Source organism: Oreochromis niloticus, linkage group LG11 (assembly GCF_001858045.2).
Source record: "Oreochromis niloticus isolate F11D_XX linkage group LG11, O_niloticus_UMD_NMBU, whole genome shotgun sequence".
In the NCBI taxonomy this organism is placed as follows: domain Eukaryota; kingdom Metazoa; phylum Chordata; class Actinopteri; order Cichliformes; family Cichlidae; genus Oreochromis; species Oreochromis niloticus.
Genome location: NC_031976.2, coordinates 1,544,216 through 1,567,750, shown reverse-complemented (window position 1 = coordinate 1,567,750; position 23,535 = coordinate 1,544,216). Strand labels below are relative to the sequence as shown.

Below are 23,535 nucleotides of genomic sequence, written 5' to 3'. Positions count from 1 at the left end.
GCTGACACAACATAGATGAGACAAGGAAAGTAGAACAAAATACAAAGCACAAGACAGAAGACATTATGAAGATAAAACTGGAATTAACACTGAGACAAAGACTCGAACCTAACACAAAGGTAAATGAACACAGAGAAAAGACTTCAGACATGAGACAAAAACATAGATGAAACCAGGACAGAATGGACATGAAGGGAAACTAACATCATCAGAAGAAGAAGTAAAAGACTAACAAACTAGGCCCGGTGAGTGAATCTTTGAATTCCAGGAACCTCAACTGATTTTCCTGACAGGAGTGGGAGGAAGAAAGGAAAGGGCGATTGGTTTTACAAAATCCAAAAGAAAACTGGAGAAATGAGAAGCACAGGAAGAAACAGGAGAGGGGAGACGGTTCTATCTCGACTCACTGGTTTGAATAGCACGTTGTTTATGCTGAAAGAAGATAATTATCAAAAAGCTTGGTGATATGACAGTGAAACTGGAGTTGATTGATTTATTTCATAAGAACTCAAGAAGTGAAAGTTATCAGGCATTACTCTGTTTTTTAAGGCAGATTTATTTGTTTGGGACGATTTGAGTGTTTTTTGGTTGTTGTTTTTTGACGTTGTCCACACTCCACACCAGAAGGTGGCGGTATTGCACCGTTTTGCTGTTTGCCAACCGCCAATAAAGGAAGGAAGAAGATTTTCCTTACGCGCGGACATCGACAGGGGGCGGGACTGCCTTATCATGCGATGTTTGAAGCTATCGCCAAACAGCAAAGAAGAAACATTGCCGTGATAATTGGATAGATTTCGGCTAGGCTAACCTCTGTTTGAAAAAGTTTACGCATTTATCCGTTATACTGCTGTTGTTTTTGCTTATCGCAGTAACCCGGTCTGATCTACTTTTAATTTTCTCTTAAGAAGCCCTCAGAAATGGCAGAAAATACAGGTGAGTGTGAAAAGTAGCCAAGTAGCTCGCTGTGGTTGATATAAGCTAGCTTTAACCCATTAAACGGACCCATTTGTCTCTTATTAAAACCCGCCCATGTATTTCACTGGGATTTACTCGTGTCTTGGTCTTTCAGTCTTTATTGATGTGTTCTGGATCCAAGTGACTTCTCTCGGTTAACTTAGACGGTTTGTGTGCTGCAGCAGGCGCTTTTTCCCTCTCTGCCTTGGTTTGGGCTAAACTAAGATGAATCAATAGAATTTTAGTCCTCGCTCGTTTACAGCATGAGCTTTGTGGTACATTTAATCCACCCAATAGTAAAACCTCGGTAGTAAAACCGTAAGCCCTCGTGCCCTTTCAAAAACAATCAACCGCTAGCAGCTAGCAGCTAATGCATCACCAGTTCAGAACACAGTAGCCCTTTATTATCGTTGCACACGTACAACACTGTCCACGCCAACTGTGTAGGTATAAAGTATAAATAGTAAGACAGCAGGGATATATACAAAACAAGAGAAAGGCGCACAGTACAGAACAGGTTGTAAAGGACTTGGTCTGAATAGTCTGTGTGAGTGATGAGCGTTACACAGACCGTGGGTGGGATCGTGTTCGATACCGGTGTTGTGCCAAAAAAAATATGTCTGCAAGAAACTGATTGCTCGTATTTAAACTGCTATAAGTAACTTGTTGGTCTGTAATATGTGAAACATGTCAAATGTATCATGAATGATGTCAAGTCATCTTGAGTTACAAACAACATTCCTGTAACAAGGTACAAGCAACAATCAGTTTTTGGCAGTGACTTTTATATTTAAGAAAGTCTCGTTAAGATTAAAAATGTCTTTTGTAAGAGTAATCTGGCCAAGCGGACAGCAGAAATTCCAACAAATATTACAATAGTTCTGTAAACATATTTTAAGTGGAGAAAAGGGACCGGATTGGTTATAATGTAAGTACAATAACACAGAGTTATGAAGATACTTGAAAAACAGGTAATTTTTAAATTTTATATATAACCCCTTTGTAAACCCTGTTCACTGAGGTTTGTTTACCCACATGCATAAAAATATTACACACAAAAAAACCACGCAAACATTGAAATCAGTTTTTGGCAGGCGATCACTATTTGGCACAACACCGGTCCGAAAGGCTCCGGGGAAGAAGCTGTTTTTAAGCCAAGATCAAACAGGTGGGGGCGAGGTGTGAGGGCTCACCTGTGACAGGAGGAGCTGCTCCTGGCCTCCAGACACTCACCCTGTTTGGTGAATGCTCTGAACAGGTTGGTTTTATATAGGGCTGTTCGATATAACGATATATATCGGATGACGATAGAAAAACGTCTATCGTTTCATTTTACGCTATCGTTTGTTTCGTGGTGTCGCAAAATAAACTGTTTACGGCAATATTTTTTCATTATTTTGATGGTCACTGTAGTGGCTATATTAATTTCCTAAAGTTCTCTCTTTCTCTTATATTTAATATAACCACACTACAGACGGACAAGCGCTTATTTTTAAGCATTGTCGTTAGCAACAACAACGGTAAAACCACCTCGTGTCCGCTTGTTTATTTTCCACATAAACCTTTCACAATAAAGCTCAAGATCCTGTTGAGACTCTTCAAAATAAACTGAATCACGTGAAAGATGCAGAGTATTTACGGATGAGAAGCAAAAAAGAGCCGTCAGGTGCTAAAAAATAAACCTTAGACTCAAACGTTAGAACAGGCTTTTCCCCGCAGCACGCCGTGTAATAAATACTCGCAAAGAAAACGGCGGCCGTTACAACCTATGTCTAAAAATGTATCGTTTCATGCATCAGTTAAAACACTCGACTCCAGGTACGCGACGCCCAGCTGGAAACACTTCACACAAGTCGAGCTGCCCGACAATCACAGAATTTACAGAAAATGTTACATTTTTGTGATTTATATCGTTATCGGACGATAGATGTCTTAATATCGGGATATGAGATTTTGGTCATATCGCACAGCCCTAGTTTTATATGGATAAATCACACCCACAATGAAAGAGGTGCACGGTGGTTAGCACTGTTGCCGCACAGCAAGAAGGTCCTGAGTTCAATTCCACCATCAGGCCGGGGTCTTTCTGTGTGGAGTTTGCATGTTCTCCCCGTGTTTGCGTGGGTTCCCTCCGGGTACTCCGGCTTCCTCCCACCGTCCAAAGACATGCAGTTTGAGGGGATAGGTTAATTGGATAAACCAAATTGTCACTAGGTGTGAATGTGTGAGTGAATGTGAGCGTGAATGGTTGTCTGTCCCTGTGTGTTGGCCCTGTGACAGACTGGCGACCTGTCCAGGGTGTACCCCGCCTCTCGCCCTATGACAGCTGGGATAGGCTCCAGCGCCCCCCGCGACCCTGGAAAGGATAAGCGGATGGATGGATGGATGGATGGATGGTTTGTTTGTATATTTTTATGCTTATTATACTCAGTGGCACTTTATTAGGTACACCCCCTTAATGGAAGTTCAGCAAATATTTTCTTCACATCAGCTGTGACATCTGTGTGAGTCCACTTTGCTTCATTTTAACTTTGGCTGCAAAGCAGTTTCTAAAAGAAAAATACTCACAAATTTCAGGGCTCGCAAAATCGCTAGCCCGACGTCCCGGGGCTAGCGATATTTCCAGTCGGGCTACCAAAATCAGCCCTGCCCGTCGGGCTATCATAGGAAGGGAAAATATATGTCAATGCCTTTGCTTTCTTTCGCAAATGTAGCTGAGTAATTATGTCATTGGCATCGATGAGCCTCTGTCAATATGTGCCGTATTGAAATCGCGTTTGAATTTGCGCTTGTTTTTTACCTTCAGTTTCACTTTGCGATCGCGCAAACTGTGTATAGAGAGTGGCAGTATTGATTGGTGAGTGACGATTAATTGCGCACCAATTCCTCGGCAATCCTGTTATCATTTGTAGCAGCGACAGGTAATAAACCAGTCCTCATCAAAGAACAGTGCTCTTTAATGAATGCAGCACATAACTTTACATCGTAGAGGTAACGGAGACGCATCGAGTTATCAGTTAGAATATAGTTAAGACGGCTAACTCTACAGTCTCCCGACTGCACTTTCCTATTATTTCACGACACCACCCTCTAGTGGTGCAATATGGTATAGTCAGACAGGACACAACATCACTTACTAGCTTACTCTTCAAACGTGGCAAGTGAAATCTCCCGCAGCAAGCTTAAACGTGCTAGAGGTTGATTGCGCAGAGAATAAAAAAAAAAAAAATCGCTGGCATGTGTAAAGACAGATGGATTTACGCAGGTATTTTAGTTCTGCTGAGCCAAAAAAGACAGGTCAGGATGAAGAAGGGACAGGCAAAGAAAGGCCGACCACAAAGCGGAAAAGTTACGACAAATCAGACTACGAGGCAAAAAGAAAGTGCAGTTTTTTGGTTTCATGGACAAAAGAATTTCTGTGGCTGGAATATGACGAGCTAAATAACATCATGTTCTGCCGGGTGTGTCGGGAGTTTCCCTCGATTTCTGAGTCGACAAGCGCCTTTGTTACTGGGACCAGTAATTTTAGGAAAGACCCCATCAGAACTCATGAGAAATCTCTGCATCACAAGAAATGCATTGGTGCTCAGTCTGCAGCATCTGTCCCAGAACAAACACCAATTGCAAAAACCATACTAAAAATAAACCAAGCACAACAAGAAGTCCTGAAAAAGCTGTTTAGAGCAACGTACTATGTTGCAAAGAGTGAACTACCACTGGCAAAATTTAGCAGTCTTTGCAAACTTCAGAAAGCAAATGGCCTCGATCTTGGTTCCACTTACCTCAATGACCATGCTTGCAGAGAGTTTATTGGAGCAATAGCACAAACTTCAAGAGACCAGATTGAAAAGGAAATTCAAGAAAGCAGGTTTTTATCCATTCTTGCAGATGGCAGTACAGACACTGGTATAATAGAACAGGAGTTGGTTCACGTCAGGTATGTGAGGGATAATGGTGACATATCCACATACATGATCAAATGTCAGCCAGTCAAGAGTGCAAATGCTGCAGGTATTTTAGAGGCTATTGATGAAGCAGTGAACACCATGGGTATCAGAGAAGACACATGGAAAAAGAAAGTAGTGTGTGCAAATTTTGATGGTGCTGCAGTGATGATGGGTGAGAAAAAAGGAGTAGCTGGGAGACTGAAACAGAGGATACCTCACATCATAACAATCCACTGTGTGGCACACAAACTAGAGCTAGCCGTGCTGGATAGCGTGAAAGGCTGTGAGTACCTGGTGAAATTTGAAGATACACTGAAAACCATCTTTAAGATGTACTACTATTCCCCAAAGAAGCGAAGAGAGCTGACAGAAATAAGTGAACTGCTAAATGAGAAGATGGCACATTTCAGTGGCCTGAAGAGCACACGGTGGCTTCCAAGCCGGCTGAGATGTCTAAAGGCTGTGGAAAAAAATTACTCCCACTGTTGTTCATATGGAGAACATGGCAGAAGGAAGTGATGTCAAAGCCGAGGATGCAGCCAAGGCTAAGGGGGTGGTGCAGGAGATGAAGACTGAGAAATTTGTTCGCTTCCTGCATTTCATGTTGGACTACAGTACCATCTTATCCAAGTGCTGTACTGATTTTCAGCATGATAACCTAAACATCACACGAACAAATCAGTTAGTTGAGAGCACAACATCACGCTTACTCAGCCTAAAAACAAAACCAGGAGAATATCAGAAAACCTTGGACACAAAGTTCACAGCGAACCAGGATGGTAGCATTTGCTACTGTGGAACTCAGCTAACAAAAAGTCAGCGACCTGCTAGAAGAGGTGAGGGAACAGACCAAGACACCTTTGGTGCAGAGATCCAGAAGATTATTGACAACACAGTCAAGTACAAGTACAACAGATTTAAAAATCTCCATGAAAAGCCTCTCTCTTGTTTCAAGGTTTTTGACCCTTGCACTCTTCCCTACCCCAGAGAAGAACTAGCAAATTATGGGGATGAAGAGGTGGATTATCTTGTCACACATTTTGCCTGTTTGCTAGATGCAGACGAGAAAGAGAAAATTCCACAAGAATGGATGGATCTAAAAGTGTGGCTTGCAGAACGCCGGGGTCGCAAAGTAGATTGCTTGTACAGAGATCTCCTCTCTGAGAATCCAGAACACCTCTCTCATATCTTGTTGCTGGTGAAATTAATGCTGAGACAGTCCATCAACAGCCATCTGTGAGAGAGGATTTTCTTGCATGAACCGAGTGAAGACAACACATCGTACCTCTCTACACCCTGAAACACTGAATGACTGCATGCAACTCTCCATAAATGGGGAAACAGTTGAATCTTTTTGCCCTGACAAGTCGATTCGTTTCTGGATGTTTTCTGGAAAAGGTTCAAGACACCTGGATCATAAAACCCCGACAAGAACAAAGAGCAGTGAAATGGAGGGCAATGCACAGGAAGAGAAAGCTGATAAAGGAGATGCTATGCCCTCAACGTCGAGTGGCATTTTCTCATCCGAGACTTCAGTGGAAATTTCAGATTCAGGATCTGACACAGACTAATTCATGTTCTACACAGTTCTAACAAGTTCACAGAAATTTCTGTTTAATTAGAACCAGATATTTGAGTTGATTGTAATGTTTATACAGTTGTTGTAATTTGTGTTTGAACAATTTTTTGATTGATGTTTTGTTTCCTTTATTTTTATTGTATAATATTGTAATCTTTTTTTATTCGGGCTACTTAAATTTATTTTGGGCTACCAAAAACTAAAGAGTGCCTGCCCGAAGGGCTACCAGGGATGTTGAAATTTTGTTTGTAACCAACAAATAAAAATATATATTATTTATGGGTATTCACAAATTTGTGTTTCAGCTTATACTTAATATTATTATTTATTTTTAAATCAGAGCAAAATGAGGCAAAGCATGACGGCTCACCGTCCCCGGCGATGACAGACCAGGAGAAGGAGATGGCAGCCAGCGCATATGAAGCATTTACGGTAAATAATCAAACATTTCAACTTAACCCACAATGTTTTCTGACAATGAATGTGTGTATATATATTAAAAAAAAAAAAAAAAAATACCGCAAGTGGTTCTCATTTCTTCTTCCTTTGAGAAGTAAGAGAGGTGTGAATATGAACACGTTCAGTACAGAGTACTTGGAGCAGAGCAACTGTCACTTTTATGTTGTTTCGCTGTGTTTGGTGGTTGTAGAAATGGTTTATATGAGCTTTTAGCTGAGATCTAGAGGTTTCTGTGGATACCACACATGCTGGGACTTATGTTACAGCTGATCTGCCCCATTTTGCCCCCAGTACAGGAGTGCTGGGGCTCAAGAGGTTAACTGGATAGAGTGGAGGCAGTGTCAGAGTATATTATGTTAACCGTTGCACTGCATGTGGAGGGGGTCTTCTAGGTATTTTAGATTGTCTTTTTGAGTGCATCATTATGACGAGTGAGTTACACTAACCAAAGTCCAAACGAGCAAACTCCTCGTTCCAAAAAGCTGCCGTGATCAGCTGTTCTTTTTCTTGTTATTTGTTGTCAGTTTCACTAATTGTGAGAAGAAATCCAAACATTGTGAAACATTGTTTTTTCTTCTAGGCTGGGAGATGTGACGAGGCACTCAGACACCTTGAAGGCCTGCAAGAGCTCAACAAAGAGGACTACAAGATTGCAATGAATAAAGCTGTTGTTGAGTTTTACAAAAGCGGTCAGACCACCACAGGGCTGCTGAAGCAGACCCTGATGTCAATGAAGAACCAGGTCATTAAACCGAGTTCTTTTCATGGTTTTAATCCTCGTTTGCAGTAAACTCAGAGCCTCGCTTACTTTTTGTGTTTCAGGTTCACACGTCAGCAGAGGATGTTGATGGTTTGGATGATGTTGAAAATAGTTTGCTTTACTACAATCAAGCTATCATCCACTATTACATGCGGCAGTTCTCTGAGGCAATCTGCATCGGAGAAAAGCTCTACCAGTTTCTGGAACCGTTCGGTATGTTGTGCTAACTTCCATGGATTTAATTGGCAGGATTGTTGCAAAGCATCAGCTCCAGGATGTGATGTTGTCGGCTGCCATTTTTCTTCTTCGTAAGGCTAACCAGTTTCACACTGTTGACAGAGCAAAACGAACGGCTCAGTTGTGCGCTCTTTCTGAAATATCTTACCTACTTTGAATGGAGAGCCGGTCCCCTCTTATGTATGTTTAAGGTGATAAGTTCAAGTGCAGCACGCAACAGTTTTTATAATGACTTCTATTTATTTATTTTTGTCTGTATTGTGTATTACACTGATGGTGACGATACTTTGAATACATGAAATGACAAAAATAATCAGGTAGTGCAGAGTAGGGTTTGTCTGAGACCTTACCTGTAGTTGTATCAGCAGCAGCAGTAATACTGTCACAGTTTTGCTCGCACAACAATTTGACCAATAAGCTGTACAAGAAGATGGAGCTTTAAATGGCTGCAGAGCGAGTGACTTTGAAACAAGTTGGGCTCTTTCCCCGTTTCAAAGAATACATTTTCTTTTCTTTCATCCTGTCAAACAAATACTTCACTATAGAAACTGTGGTTGAATCAACAATAAGGCATTTAAGCATCAGAGTAAAGATAACCTTAAGAAGTAAAGAATTCATGATTTTCTTCACTAATAAAATTTAAATAATTAGAGAAAAATTACTCACAACCATCTCATAGAGATTAATAGTTTAGTAGTACTGATATGTATATAGAGACTCTGATTGATCTGAGTTAACTTTGGTAATCAAAACCATCAACATGTCTGTGAGATCCCATTCCTTCAAGACTGCTCAGAGAAGTCCTTCATTAATTAATGCTTCATGATCGATATCTATCAATGAGCTGCGTACCACAGGCCTTTAAAGTGGCAGTAACATTACTTAAAAGTCATCACCTGAACCAGCTATCTGTGCTAATTATAAGACAATCTGCAACCTTCATGAAATCTCCGAGAAATTCTTGAATTAGTGGTTGTAGAACAGCTAACTGGTTGTCTGCAGAGGAATGCTTTATTTGAAGAGTTTTAGTCAGACTTCAGAATTCAACAAAGTACAGAAACTGTGTTAGTGAAGGTTACAAATGATCAAATCTAAACAACCTTTAACAGATATGTCTGTGAAGGTTCTCAGTCATCCAGGTCATCGTAGTCTAAGTCCTAGAACTGAAGAAGCTTCTCGGATGAGAGGTGAAACGTCTTCAAGCAACTTAAAGAAGTGCAGACGCTTTTCTTTCCAAGCTCCTTGGACAACCTTTAACAGACAACCAACTGTTGTTATTTATTGTTATATTAAAAAAATAAATAATTGACAGTGGACTCATCTCTGTTTGCCCGGCCAAACCTCAGTGCAGTGTTTCATACTGTTGACCTGATTTTCTTATTTTATTACAGTGATTAGAGCATACTATTGGAATTAAAAGTACAACACTGCAGTGCTGCAGAGTCCTCTTAACACACAGGTTAATTATGGAGTTCCACAGGTTTCAGTCTAAGGGCCACTTCTGTTTCCATTATACATCCTTCCCTTAGGCAGCATCATTTGAAGGCTTACCACAGAGTTTCACTGCTATGCAGATGATTCCCTGCTGCATCGTCAGTGAAGCCAGATGACACACACGATAACCTCAGGTTTATCTAAATTTAAAAGCAGGAAATTTGAGGTAATCTTGTGTCTTTAACACATTCCTACAGTTTAACTAAGGTGAATGAGTGATCTTATCTGGCTTCATGGAATAATAATAATGATAATAATAATAATAATAAAGCAGTGAAAATGTATGCTATGTCTTTTAATGTTACTGCCCAAGGGAAGCATGTGTAATGTTAATAGCACTGGTCCTATCATTGGAACCCTGTGGATTTACATGGAAAAATTGGAGTGCATTGGACAGATGAATCAGCAGTAAACTGTTTCATACCTACGTACGCTCTAATCTGTAATTAATATTATGGACAACTGTAACGCTGCACTGATAGCAGGACAAGAGACGAGTCCAGTGTCAGAGGCCGTATAAAGGCTATTGGTAACCTTCCCAGTACTTTTTCTGTACTGTGGTGACGTGTGAAACCTGATTGAAACTCTTCAATCAAACCACTCTTCTGCAGATGACTAGTTGAGTCGATGATATTCAAAGACTTTGAAAAGCTGGGAGAGCCAACTCAAGACCAGGTTAAAAACAAAGTCTGGCCCCTCGGGACCAAAGTACGAAGGAGTTTGGCTCAGGACTTTTGCACAGTTTTGTACTGCTAATAATAATAATAATAGTTATTGTTTTTGTACTTGTTGTTGTTGTTGTTGTTGATATTTTGTGTTATTTCCCCTAGAAGAAAAGTTTGCACAGTCTGTGTGCTTCCTGTTGGTGGATCTCTACCTGCTCACCTTCCAGCCAGAGAAGGCCCTCCACCTGCTGACTGTGCTGGACAAACTCTCTGTGCAAGGAAGCAACAAGAACGGCAAAGGAGAGGTAGACAAAGATATGATATGTGTTGCCATCATAAAAACGGGACTCTGCCCACAACAAAATCAAACCCATTAGTGTGCACATTCAAGATCGTCTCCTCGGGCAGCACTGCAAAACATCTGGTGCTGCTACTTATAGAATACTGACAGACTTCCACATCATCGTATGTTGTAGCCAGAGATTTTATTCCAGTTTTCTTTAAATCTCTGGCTGTGCCCACAAATCTTTTTCCAACATCCATGGTGTTATGCATCAACAATGTGTCTTCACAGCTCAGACTGTCCATCAGGAGTTTTTCATGTGAAATGGCCTGAATTGTTGGAAGCACAATGCAGTGAAAAAAGTCACTTTTTGAGCTACACAGTCATCGCTCACCACCTTCCCAATTTATTTAAGTTAAGGCATCTAAAAACATAACAGTACTGAGAGCTTTGCAGCTGCAGCTTAAAAGGTAACTTTGAAGAGTCACAGTTGTGATATTTCTTACTGCAGTGAGCTGAATTCAGTTTGCAGTGGTCAGTGTTTAAAGAAGAACAGTGTACTCTCTTACAGAAAGTGTTTCTATCGAAACAAATGTTGCGAATGAATCTTTCAACCACAAATAGAACTAACATCAAAGAGTCAATGAATAGCTGAGCTTTGCCTCTTTAAATGATTAAACTTCAAGGATTTTAGTCATGAAGCTGTTTCTTAGGTCACCGACTTCACAAGTTTAAGTCTGTGAAATGAAGCAGATTTAGAGGCTGACTAAGTTCTGTGCTTTATTTCAGAAAGATGGAGGAAACCAGAAGGCCGAGTTAGCAGCTATGATTGAAGCAGCCAAATCAAAAATTCACCAGGTGAGAGCTCAGTTCACCCATGTTTATGTTCACTCTTTAACTGCTTCTGTGCTTCAGCCTTGGTCTGCATGTTCTAACTGATGTTGTCCTTTCTGCAGTACAAAGTGAGAGCGTACATTCAGATGAAATCCTCCAAGGCCTGTAAAAGGGAGATCAAGTCAGTGATGAACACAGCAGGGAATGTAAGTCTGCTTGTTAGTGCTAATGTAAAGGGGAGAGGGTACAGTGTTCTGCTCAGGTCACGATGCCTTATGCGATTGGCTTATAATGTCATTTAAAATTTGTCTCATAAATATTTCTTTGCGTGCTGCAGTTCATTGGAAATTGACTTTGCTTCCACGCTCTCTCTTGTTCCCTGTCCTCCATCATCAGTCTGCACCTTCACTATTCCTCAAGAGTAATTTTGAGTATTTGAGAGGAAACTACCGGAAAGCAGTGAAGCTGTTGAACAGCTCCAATATTGCAGAACATGCTGGACCCATCAAGACGGGTAACGGCTGCTCGCACGATCATTTGGCTTTCTGTTATAATCCTGCTGTTTACTTTGTCTTCCTCAGATTTTGTTGGATAATTGCATTTACAGATGTTGACGTCATTAGTGGGTAACTGGCTTTCATGATTTGCTAATTGCACGTGTGTTGTTTTCATTTAGGTGAATGTGTTCGATGTATGTTCTGGAACAACCTGGGCTGCATTCATTTTGCAATGGGGAAACACAACCTTGGCATTTTCTATTTCAAGAAGGCTCTCAAGAATGCCACATGTTGGAGATGTCACAGTGTAGTATCTATTCACTTCAGACCAGCTGGCTATCACGCCAAATAGGAAGATGCGGGGTGGACAAGTGGACAAGTCACCAATCTGACACATTCACACCACGAACAATTTAGAATAATCAGTTGACCTAACCCCATGAAATGCGAAGGCTGAGTACCCCGAGAGTAACCACACAAACAGAAAATGCAAACTTCATAAAGAAGCCAGAAGGTGGAGTCAAACTCAGGACCAACAGTGCTAACCACTCCACCAGTATGCTGCCCCAGTTTACTTATATTCTATTCAATTTTATTTATATAACACAAATTCAGAACCACAGGTGCCTCAAGGCACTTTATAATGTAAAGAACCGGCAAAAATGCAGAGAAAACCATAGCAATCAAACGACTTCCTCTGAGTGAGCACTTGGTGACAGTGGGAAGGGAAAAGCTGCCTCTTAGCAGGGACAAACCTCCGGCAGAGCCAGGCTCAGGAAGGGGCAGCTTGGGTAACCAAGTTAAAGATATACACATTACTGTTTCCCACAGTTGTGCCCATACTCAAAATAAAAAGTATTTGGGTTTGAAGAGAATTTGAAGATTTTCCCATTGTCTTCTCTTTCTCAGCATTCACATTTATAAGCAACAAAGCTTTGGATACCAGTAATAACACAGACTTTAGCTAGCATAACAGGGATTGTTTGCTTTGCTTTTCCCATCAGCTACCGAGTGCTAGTAGTTTGTATTTAGTATTACTGTGACTATCCTGTTAGTGCTGTTTGTATCCTTTCACGTATACATCAGTTCCTCTGCTGTTAAAAACTTTAAGATATGTGCACATAGTTGGTATTATGAAGTCAGTGAGACAGTTGTGAAAGCCAGCATTAAATGTGGCCCGTGGTTTTGATTTGGTTTTTTATTTTAGGAAGGGTGGGAAAAAAAACTTTCCAGTAGCAAAACAAGTTTCACTGCTGCGTACTGTAAGCAAAAAGATGAACCTGAATCTGGCCAACCTTGTTTGTTGTTGGGTTATTTTTTATTTATTTAATTTTTTGGCTTTTGTTTTAACCTTGGTGAACAGTGTGTTAAATAAATAACATATTTAGTCTGTAATACTTTAAAGTCTGAGAATGTCACTTTTCACCTGGTAGGAAAAGAAACGATCACAAAGAACACAGCATACCTCGTTCACCAGTTATTATGGAAAAACTGGTTCAGATCTGAGAAAGCCAGTGAAGCTTGGAAAGAAAGCGACTGGACTTCCTTAAGTTTTTTTTTCCCGTTCTCTATTTTTGTGAACCTCTGCAAATGACAACCTCACCAGAATACTGTACTGGGACATTTTAGACACCCTGATTGTCATTTACACACGTTAATAACCACGTTAACTTCCCAACCAGAAAATACATTTCATAGTTTCTTCTTTCCACTTTTCTTTGTCTTTGATCTCTTCTGACATAAACCATGTAGCAGAATCAAATAAGACAAACAAATTATTATACCCTAAAAATTACTGTTAGCCAACAGTCTGTCGCACTAAACCGAGGGCTTCATAGAACCAGATACTATTACTCTACCAAATCTGATCTCAGTGCTGAAACAAAATCCACCCAGTTTTTCCAGAAAAACGTAAATTTGCCCAGCTCTAGTCTGCCAGTCAAGGTCAACATTTCCATCATAAACATATTATGCATCACTTCAGTCCAGACTTCCTTCTTAGGGGCCTCGGTCTTCAGCCAATTCCTAGTAATGGATTTTTTACTAGTCACTAACATGATCCTAAACATTAACTTTGTACACGTTTGTTCCCATGTAAAGGAAGTCGAATGAAAATGGAACTACACTTTTAAAACCTTTTCTATACAATTCTTCAACTCCTGCCAGTATGGAACAATTTAGAGACATTCCTGAAAGATGTGATAATGATTGGCTCCACCTCCCAAACCTGAATCGATAACCTCCCTCCAGCCTCTTTTTCTCATTTGTGTGCTTCACTGCTCGCTTTCAAATTTTCCAGTGCTATGTACAATTTTAAATATTTTGGGGGGCTTTTTCAGCTTTATTTGATAGATTCAGTGAAGAAACGACAGGAAAGCAGGGGCAGAGAGACAAGTGGGGAAGACATACGGGCCGTGGGTCGGACTCGAACCCGGGCCGGCCGCTCTCAGCCATATGGCATGTGGGCGCCCAACGTGCTGAGCTAAACTGGCACTGTGCTATATACTCCCAAGTATGTCAGTTTGAATCTGTGTATTTCCACCCTGAGCCTTGTGAGTGGTTTATATAGTTATCATTTTTTCACTTTAAAACATCCAGTGTCTGTCACCCTGCTGATCTTTGTTTTTACCCCTCAGCCGTAAAAGGCTGATGGGTTATTGCCTTCGCCCTAGAAGTTGGGTGGGGGGCGTGGACACCTGTGTTCGTGAGGGCGATAACTCAAGAACGAGATGATGTAGGATTTAAAATTCACAAAAGTAATTTGTTTTTTTTGTTTTTTTTTTTTATCCCCTTTTGGTTGTTCTTGTCTTGTGTAGGACTTGATCAGCTGTGACACAGTATAAATGTTTTATATTGGTATATATTTTGTAAGTTATGTGTTCCTCAGTAACAAAAAGTCCTTTTCTTCTGTTTTCAGCTAAAAAATTCACAGGTATCCCGATGTGTGCTTTACTAGCCAACAAACGTTACGAGCTGTTGTATAACTGCGGTATTCAGCTTCTGCATATTGGCAGACCTCTGGCAGCATTTGAATGTCTGATGGAGGCGGTGCAGGTTTACCACTTCAACCCTCGGCTGTGGCTGCGGCTTGCAGAGTGCTGCATCTCTACTAACAAAGGGGTATGTATGTATGATGTGCATGTTTTCGAGCATTTCGATTTTACCTGTTTGTTCTTTGTCATTTTTACCCCTCAGCCGTAAAAGGCTAATGGGATATTGTTGTCACCCTGCTAGGCCGGCAGTGATGGCACCCAAGTTTGTGAATGCAAAAAGTCTTGGACAAGGTTAAATCTCTGACCTTGACTTCAAGGTCAAAGGTCAAGTTTTCTCAAAATCTTATGAATATGATAACCCAAGAAGAAAGACTTTGAAATTCATGCCATAGGTGCATCCATTGAAAACCTTGGACGAGTTCATATCTTGAGAACAAAGTGACGTCAAATTTTCAAATCGATACCGTATGTGTAGCTAGTAGGTAGCTGAGGGTACCACTGGCTACAACCAGTATTGTTTAATAATACTTCCTTACGTCTCAGTGGAGTTACTGGTCCGCAGCAAAGCCCCCCCAACCCCCACCAACCCAACCAATGTTGTCATCAAGTATGCTGATGACACCGTGGTTGGGTTTAATCGTTGATGGAGATCAGATCAAATTGTTTTCACATATGTACATATTTTCTCGTTTATTATTTTTGATGCCCATTTGGTGGCTCACGGATGCGTAAGGACGTCCTCCTGTAATGCTTTTCCTTTCCAACTTCTTTTCTACCATGGACAAAGCCACACTACTTCACTACTTCAGTCTAATTTCTTTGCATCTTTGAATGGATATATGAATGTATGGGGGTAAAATCTAAAATTATTTCATCTTTATTTTCTCATTTCAAGGGTTCAGAGCAGGAAAGCAAAGGTTTGCCTTGTAAAAAAGGTATTGTTCAGTCTGTTGTTGGCCAGGGCTACCATCGCAAGATCATCCTGGCGTCCCAGTCCATGCAGAACACCATGTACAGGTCAGTGCTCACTACTCCCCAGAAATCCACACGGGAGCCAATAAATTACACACAAAGCTCCTCGATAAAAGAGTTCTGCCAGTTTGGTTTAAACTATCCACAGTATTAAACAGGAAGTGGTTAGCAAAAGCTGTTTTATTAGCATCTCAGCCCACATACAATGATTACATAAGTTAATATTTGTTGTGCTACATCACTGACATTCTGGTTATTATGTTTGCATTATCATGTCATGAAATTATCACATTTTACAGGTTGTCCATACATTTCATGTATACATTTTAACATCCAATTTATATTTAATCTTACTGCAGTTTAATGTGAGGTAGACTGACCTCATAGTGTTGTCTTTGCATAGTGAGGGCCAGTCAGCAGCTATTCCAGTGGCCAGCATGGAGTTTGCAGCTATCTGCCTGAGGAATGCGCTGCTGCTGCTGCCTGAACACCAGCAGCAAGAACTCAAGACAGAGAACAGCTCCAAGAACTCGAGTCAGTCAGGAAGCACTGAGAGTGGCAGCGAGAACAGCGACGCCTGCAGGTCAGACACATCTGTCCGCTCCACTTACCTGTTACAGAAAGACAGTAATGCCTTCTTAACTCGCTGGTTCCAAACTATATTTCTGTTTTTCCATAAAGTGTTCCTGTTTGTTCTGTATTCCCAACACATCTCTCCGGTAATTATGTTCAGAAACTGTACAAAGGAAAGCTCACATAATCACATAATGTCTAAATTTGTATTTACTGCTGAATTTAAAATGCACGCTCTTCTGCTGCATACTGAATACGACTCTATCCGTCATAATGAAATATACACTCATTGGTACCCTGTAAGTCTGTAACTTTCAGTGCATTATATAACTAGAATGGAAAAACAAAGAATAGATCTTAGTAACATTGTACATAATCTTTAAAATGCATTTTCTGGATTTTTTTTGTATGCATAAAGTAATGTAGTATCCGATATTGAGGATCATCAGGCTAGATTCCCAATCCTACCCAATGCAAAATGATATATAGAGATGGGCGATGTTTACATAAACTGAGGCTCTAAAACTACTACATTCAGGCTACGTCCACACGAGCCCGGATAGATTTGAAAACGGCGTTTTGGTCTGAAAGCGCTCCGCGTCCACACTAGCGTTTTCAGTCGTTTTCACAGAGTTGTGCGTCCACATTGAAACGGCCCAAAACGCTTACGTTCCAGTCCTGTCCATGCGCAAAAGCGAGTGAGAATTAAAGAGTTTGAAGAAAAGCCATCTGGAGCACGTACAAACTGATATTAATCGTTTTTAGGGCTGTCAAAAATGAGAAACTGCTGTATAATGCCCTCCGCTATCTTTGTTTAATTGGTCACATGCATCACATGACTGAAATGCGTCATCGTTTTAGAAAGTCTGTGTTTTCGAGCGTCCAGACTGCGACGGGACAGCTCCGTTTTGAAATGTATGCGTTTTCGAGAGCGGTTCCAAATCGCTGCGTTTTTCCTTGAGGAAAACGCCGTCTCAGTGTGGACGGGAGGCCAAAACGGAGAGAAAACAATGCGTTTTCAAACGAAAACGCATTAGTGTGGACGTAGCCTAAGGTTCATATCTGGCTATATCTCTCTGGCAACAAGATACACAGAAAAAGATTGCCTATTCTCCCAAGATCCATTCAGGCTGTACTTGCAGCTTCAATGAAATGATGCCACAAAGACAAACCCAACCAGAGCCTCAGTTAACAGCACACTATGGATGCCTGGTTACACCAGTTAGTGGGCTGCTAAAAACAGGTCGTCACCCAGACTGGCCTAACAGCAACAACATGAAGCATCCTTACAGTGATGCCTTCAGCTGTTGGCAGATTACCTCTACATGACAAGTTGGATCCACTCAATCATCATAGAAGTCATGAATACAAACTGCAAACAAAGCTCGTCATTCTGAACGTCGAAATGGGGTCAAAATATAAGCTGCTGGTCAAGAAGCGTACACACCAGACAGAGCAGCCTGACCACTGCCTGGGTCCACTACAAGAAAGCCTGTAACTCAGTGCCACACTGATGGATACTGCGTATCCAGCCAGCTCACCACAAAGAGCAGACACAGCTGTAGATCCATGAGTGAAGCTAAACACCAGGAGTAAGCAAAACTAAACAACTGATCCAACTCACCAGGATCTACAGTGAAAAGATCTGGAATGTCATTCCAGATCCATTACAGGGGGAGATGATCTGGACTGAAGGGTGGAGTTGCAAGGAGAACTTTATCTCAGAATCTTTTCTGATGCAGGACTGAGAAACAGTGATGGCTGAATTGTAGTGGCCTCAGAGTTGATATGTGCTCTGATGGAGGGTCTGGTGTTTCTTTGCAGTGGAAAAGGTCAGGATGCTGATAAATTTTTGTCTGCTGCTCCCTCTTCTCCTCTTAGAAAACAGGAGGTAGAAAACCTCAGGTAATGATGCGTTTCGTATTCTCTGCTCATTCACACTTTCTGACGGTTCATGTCATTCGGACCAAAATGCCACTCGTTGATTCTCGCTGTGTGAGTAGGTGCTCCATCCTGGCCTGCAGCAGTTATGTAGCATTGGCGCTGGGAGACAACCTGATAGCCCTAAACCACGCTGAGAAGCTGCTCCATCAAACCAAGCTGTCCGGATCGCTCAAGTAAGTGGTTACACGAGGCGGGGAGAAGCTTACAGAATCCTTCTGAAATTATTTTAAAAATCAAAAAGTCTGTGAAAAGGATATAAAGTCTGAGAAAGAAGGACACAGAAAAGAAACCTCTTATTATACGATCTGCAGGGTCTTCCTGTACTTGAGTCAGTTACTGTTCTCTGTTCAGGTTCCTCGGTCACCTCTATGCTGCTGAAGCCCTCATCTCATTGGACAGGATTTCCGATGCTATCGCTCACCTTAATCCAGAGAATGTCAGTGATGTGTCAGTGGGCATGTTGATGAACGAACAAGACCAGGGTGTGTGGGCTGAAATCATTCCTCAGCTAAACATTTGCTGCAGTCTTGTTTTCACTGAATAATTTCCTCTCTGTCAGCAGGGTCGGACAAAGGAGATGAGCCTGTTGAATCTTGTGGGTTTGTTTTTAAGCAACGTGTATGCTTTTCATTCCAAAATCTTATATACAGCATAACAATGAAAATAACAATGCTACTCTGTGTGTGTGTGTGTGTGTGTGTGTGTGTGTGTGTGTGTGTGTTGCAGCAGGGAAGCAGACTCCACTGTGTTATCCCAGCAGTGTGACATCAGCTCGAGCTATGATGCTCTTTAACCTGGGCAGTGCCTATTGTTTAAGGAGTGAGTACGACAAGGCCCGCAAGTGCCTGACTCAGGTAACCATGGCTACTTCATGCAACTCATGTTCACAACCGGCCAATCAAAATCTAGTTACTCTCGAATAAGACATGTTACATTATTGTTGCAGTGGTTCGAAGAAATGTTTTTATGGGGAGAAAAGTGAAACTAATAAACGTTTAAGAATCTGGAACAATCACTTTTCAGTGAAGATGTTTAGTTGATTCAACTGGTTGCTGATTATTTTTGCTGCATTTTATGGTAGAAAAATGTATTAAAACCTCTTTAAAATTCATTTTGAAAACTGTTCAAAAGCATCTGATTAGCCCCGTTTCTTTCTTTAATGCTGTAATTATGTGTGTAACCCACTAACATTTTCATCAGGAGGCTTACAGCAGTAAGGATCCTGACAGTTCAGTAATAATTTAATTTGTGTTGTCACCATCAGGCTGCATCGATGATGAACAGCAAGGAGATCCCGCCTGAAGCCATCCTGCTGGGAGTGTACCTGGAGCTGCAGAATGGTCAGTGAGCTACTCTGTTGTAACATGTTTTTCAGATTTTTTTGAGACGCCCTGGTTTGGTGTTATTGTCACACTCGTACTCCACATCTCAAAGCGTCTTATTGGCTTTGCAAACAGTGGAAACAGGCTGAGCTGTTGTGTTTGTGAGGGCATTTTAAACTTGAACCTGATCCTTGAATGTTATGTTTGGTCCTCAGGAAACACTCAGCTGGCTCTGCAGATCATCAAACGCAACCAGCTGCTGCCTACCACGCAACAGAGGGTCTCCCCGGACTTCCGCAAGAAACCCATCCAGCCGCTCCAGTTGCCCTCCTCTTTTACACAGATCCAGAGGAAATGAGCCACCTCACCAGACCACGCATCCTGGCTGAACCTTGATATTTATGAAGCTGTATGAACTGAGGAGACTTTTGACACCATCTGCGTTGGTGTCAAATGACCGAGAAGAGCGGCCTTTTTTATTTTCACTGTATGAGGAATTTGTGTGTGAAGAATGAAAATAAATTTTATTTACTGAATCACACGTGGCTCGGTTTATGTTTGCCTGGAAGGATGTGGAAGAGGACAGCGAGAAGAATCATGGTGTCTATTCAGTGACTTCTGTCAGCTCTTTACTGCAGTCTGCAACAAAACATACTGTGTGTGTGTAAAACAACGTTTGTAAATGACTGTGGAGGTGTAGCTGGTCTTCAATGGTTAGCCCGTCCATCTGTAGTCTTTAAGGTGTAATTAATTATAATAATGATAATACATTTTGTTTATAGGTCACCTCACATTAGTACAACAAAATAAAAACATGAGGTAAAGGAAAAATAAAAAACAATATTAAAGTATAAAAGCTAAACAAGGTAAAAATAGACTTAGAATCATAATGAAGTGTAAGCAATTCTGAATAGATGAGCTTTGAGACGTGATTTAAATGTGGAGAGACAGTTTGTAGTCCGGAGATCTGGTGGAACTGTGTCCAAAGTCTCGGGCAGAACGACTAAAGGCCCCGAGTCTGAGTGAGGCGAGCAGGTGGAGAAGATCAGATCAATATGGAGGAGCGAGGTTATGAAGCGCTTTGAAATTGACACACAGGTGAACTGGAAGCCAATGGAGCTGTTTAAGAACAAGTGTTATATGTTTGGTGGATCTAATTCTGGAAATAATACGAGCAGCTTGAACTAACTGCAGTTTATGGAGAGATTTATGAGGCAGACCATAGAGAAGAGAATTACAGCAATCTAAATGAGATGTGACAAGAGCATTGACAGGTATGGCGGTACTGTGTGGAGTGACGGATGAAATAAAATAAAGCAAAGTAAAAATAAATCATTGTTACAGGTACTGACCTGCAATGATGATTAAAAAAATACGTTTCATCAACAACCCACTGTTATCATCTTCAATGCCCTGTACCAACATAGAGCAGAGCAGCTATCTGAACGCTACTCCAACAGAGGTCGATTATCTTGTTAATAATTTTACCTCCTCACTACGTACGACTCTGGATACTGTAGCTCCTGTGAAAACTAAGGCCTCAAATCCAAAGTCCCTGACTCCGTGGTATAATTCTCAAACACGTAGCCTAAAGCAGATAACTCGTAAGCTGGAGAGGAAATGGCGTGTCACAAATTTAGAGGATCATCATTTAGCCTGGAGAAATAGTTTGCTGCTTTATAAGAAAGCCCTCCGCAAAGCCAGAACATCTTACTATTCATCACTGATTGAAGAAAATAAGAACAACCCCAGGTTTCTCTTCAGCACTGTAGCCAGGCTGACAAACAGTCAGAGCTCTACTGAGCCAACAATCCCTTTAACGTTAACTAGTAATGACTTCATGAACTTCTTCACAAATAAAATTCTTATCATTAGAGAAAAAATTATCAATAATCATCCCACAGATGTAATATTATCTACAGCTACTTTTAGTACCATTGATGTTAAGTTAGACTCTTTTTCTCCAATTGATCTTTCTGAGTTAACTTCAATAATTACTTCCTCCAAACCATCAACGTGTCTTTTAGACCCCATTCCTACAAAACTGCTCAAAGAAGTCCTGCCATTAATTAATTCTTCAATCTTAAATATGATCAACCTATCTCTAATAATCGGCTATGTACCACAGGCCTTCAAGCTGGCTGTAGTTAAACCTTTACTTAAAAAGCATCTCTAGACCCAGCTGTCTTAGCTAATTATAGGCCAATCTCCAACCTTCCTTTCATATCAAACATCCTTGAAAGAGTAGTTGTCAAACAGCTAACAGATCATCTGCAGAGGAATGGCTTATTTGAAGAGTTTCAGTCAGGTTTCAGAGCTCATCACAGCACAGAAACAGCTTTAGTGAAGGTTACAAATGATCTTCTTATGGCCTCTGACAGTGGACTCATCTCTGTGCTTGTCCTGCTAGACCTCAGTGCAGCGTTCGATACTGTTGACCATAATATCCTATTAGAGCGATTAGAACATGCTGTAGGTATTACAGGTACTGCACTGCAGTGGTTTGTATCATATCTATCTAATAGACTCCAATTTGTACATGTAAATGGAGAGTCCTCTTCACACACTAAGGTCAATTATGGAGTTCCACAGGGTTCAGTGCTAGGACCAATTCTGTTTACATTATACATGCTTCCCTTAGGCAGCATCATTAGAAGACATAGCATACATTTTCACTGCTATGCAGATGACACCCAGCTCTATCTATCCATGAAGCCAGGTAACACACACCAATTAGTTAAACTGCAGGAATGTCTTAAAGACATAAAGACCTGGATGGCCGCTAACTTTCTGCTTCTTAATTCAGATCAAACTGAGGTTATTGTACTCGGCCCTGAAAATCTTAGAAATATGGTATCTAAGCAGATTCTTACTCTGGATGGCATTACCTTGGCCTCCAGTAACACTGTGAGGAACCTTGGAGTCATTTTTGACCAGGACATGTCCTTCAATGCACATATTAAACAAATATGTAAGACTGCTTTCTTCCATTTGTGCAACATCTCTAAAGTTAGAAATATCCTGTCTCAGAGTGACGCTGAAAAACTAGTTCATGCATTTATTACTTCCAGGCTGGACTACTGTAATTCTTTATTATCAGGATGTCCTAAAAACTCCCTGAAAAGTCTTCAGCTAATCCAAAATGCTGCAGCAAGAGTCCTGACAGGGACTAGAAAGAGAGAGCAGATTTCTCCTGTTTTGGCTTCCCTTCATTGGCTTCCTGTTAAATCCAGAATTGAATTCAAAATCCTGCTCCTCACATACAAGGTCTTAAATAATCAGGCCCCATCTTATCTTAATGACCTTGTAGTACCATATCACCCTATTAGAGCACTTCGCTCTCGCACTGCAGGCCTACTTGTTGTTCCTAGAGTATTTAAAAGTAGAATGGGAGGCAGAGCCTTCAGTTTTCAGGCCCCTCTTCTGTGGAACCAGCTTCCAGTTTGGATTCAGGAGACAGACACTATCTCTACTTTCAAGATTAGGCTTCAAACTTTCCTTTTTGCTAAAGCATATAGTTAGGACTGGACCAGGTGACCCTGAATCCTCCCTTAGTTATGCTGCAATAGACGTAGGCTGCCGGGGATTCCCATGATGCATTGAGTTTTTCCTTTCCAGTCACCTTTCTCACTCCCTATGTGTTAATAGACCTCTCTGCATCGAATCATATCTGTTATTAATCTCTGTCTCTCTTCCACAGCATGTCTTTATCCTGTTTTCCTTCTCTCACCCCAACCAATCACAGCAGATGGCCCCGCCCCTCCCTGAGCCTGGTTCTGCTGGAGGTTTCTTCCTGTTAAAAGGGAGTTTTTCCTTCTCACTGTCGCCAAAGTGCTTGCTCATAAGGGGTCATATGATTGTTGGGTTTTTCTCTGTATTTATTATTGTGCGATCTACTTTACAATATAAAGCGCCTTGAGGCGACTTTTGTTGTGATTTGGCGCTATATAAATAAAATTGAATTGAATTGAATTGAATTCATATGCTGAAAAAATGTGAACTTTATTGCTCTTTTCCCAAAA

General features: G+C 41.1%; 1 protein-coding gene across 1 annotated transcript; it reads left to right on the top strand.

The window, feature by feature from the left end:
• Positions 1 to 687: 687 nt before the first annotated feature.
• cnot10 (CCR4-NOT transcription complex, subunit 10) lies at positions 688 to 20,052 on the top strand. The gene is made up of 19 exons (XM_019364712.2): positions 688 to 933; positions 6,821 to 6,912; positions 7,520 to 7,681; positions 7,762 to 7,912; positions 10,261 to 10,400; positions 11,168 to 11,236; positions 11,335 to 11,418; positions 11,609 to 11,726; positions 11,889 to 11,999; positions 14,582 to 14,829; positions 15,598 to 15,719; positions 16,078 to 16,257; positions 18,072 to 18,152; positions 18,251 to 18,364; positions 18,543 to 18,673; positions 18,754 to 18,786; positions 18,918 to 19,045; positions 19,456 to 19,531; positions 19,729 to 20,052. Exons 1-19 carry the CDS (start codon positions 918 to 920, stop codon positions 19,869 to 19,871), a joined length of 2,199 nt encoding a protein of 732 aa, XP_019220257.1. The 5' UTR covers positions 688 to 917; the 3' UTR covers positions 19,872 to 20,052.
• Positions 20,053 to 23,535: the final 3,483 nt, after the last annotated feature.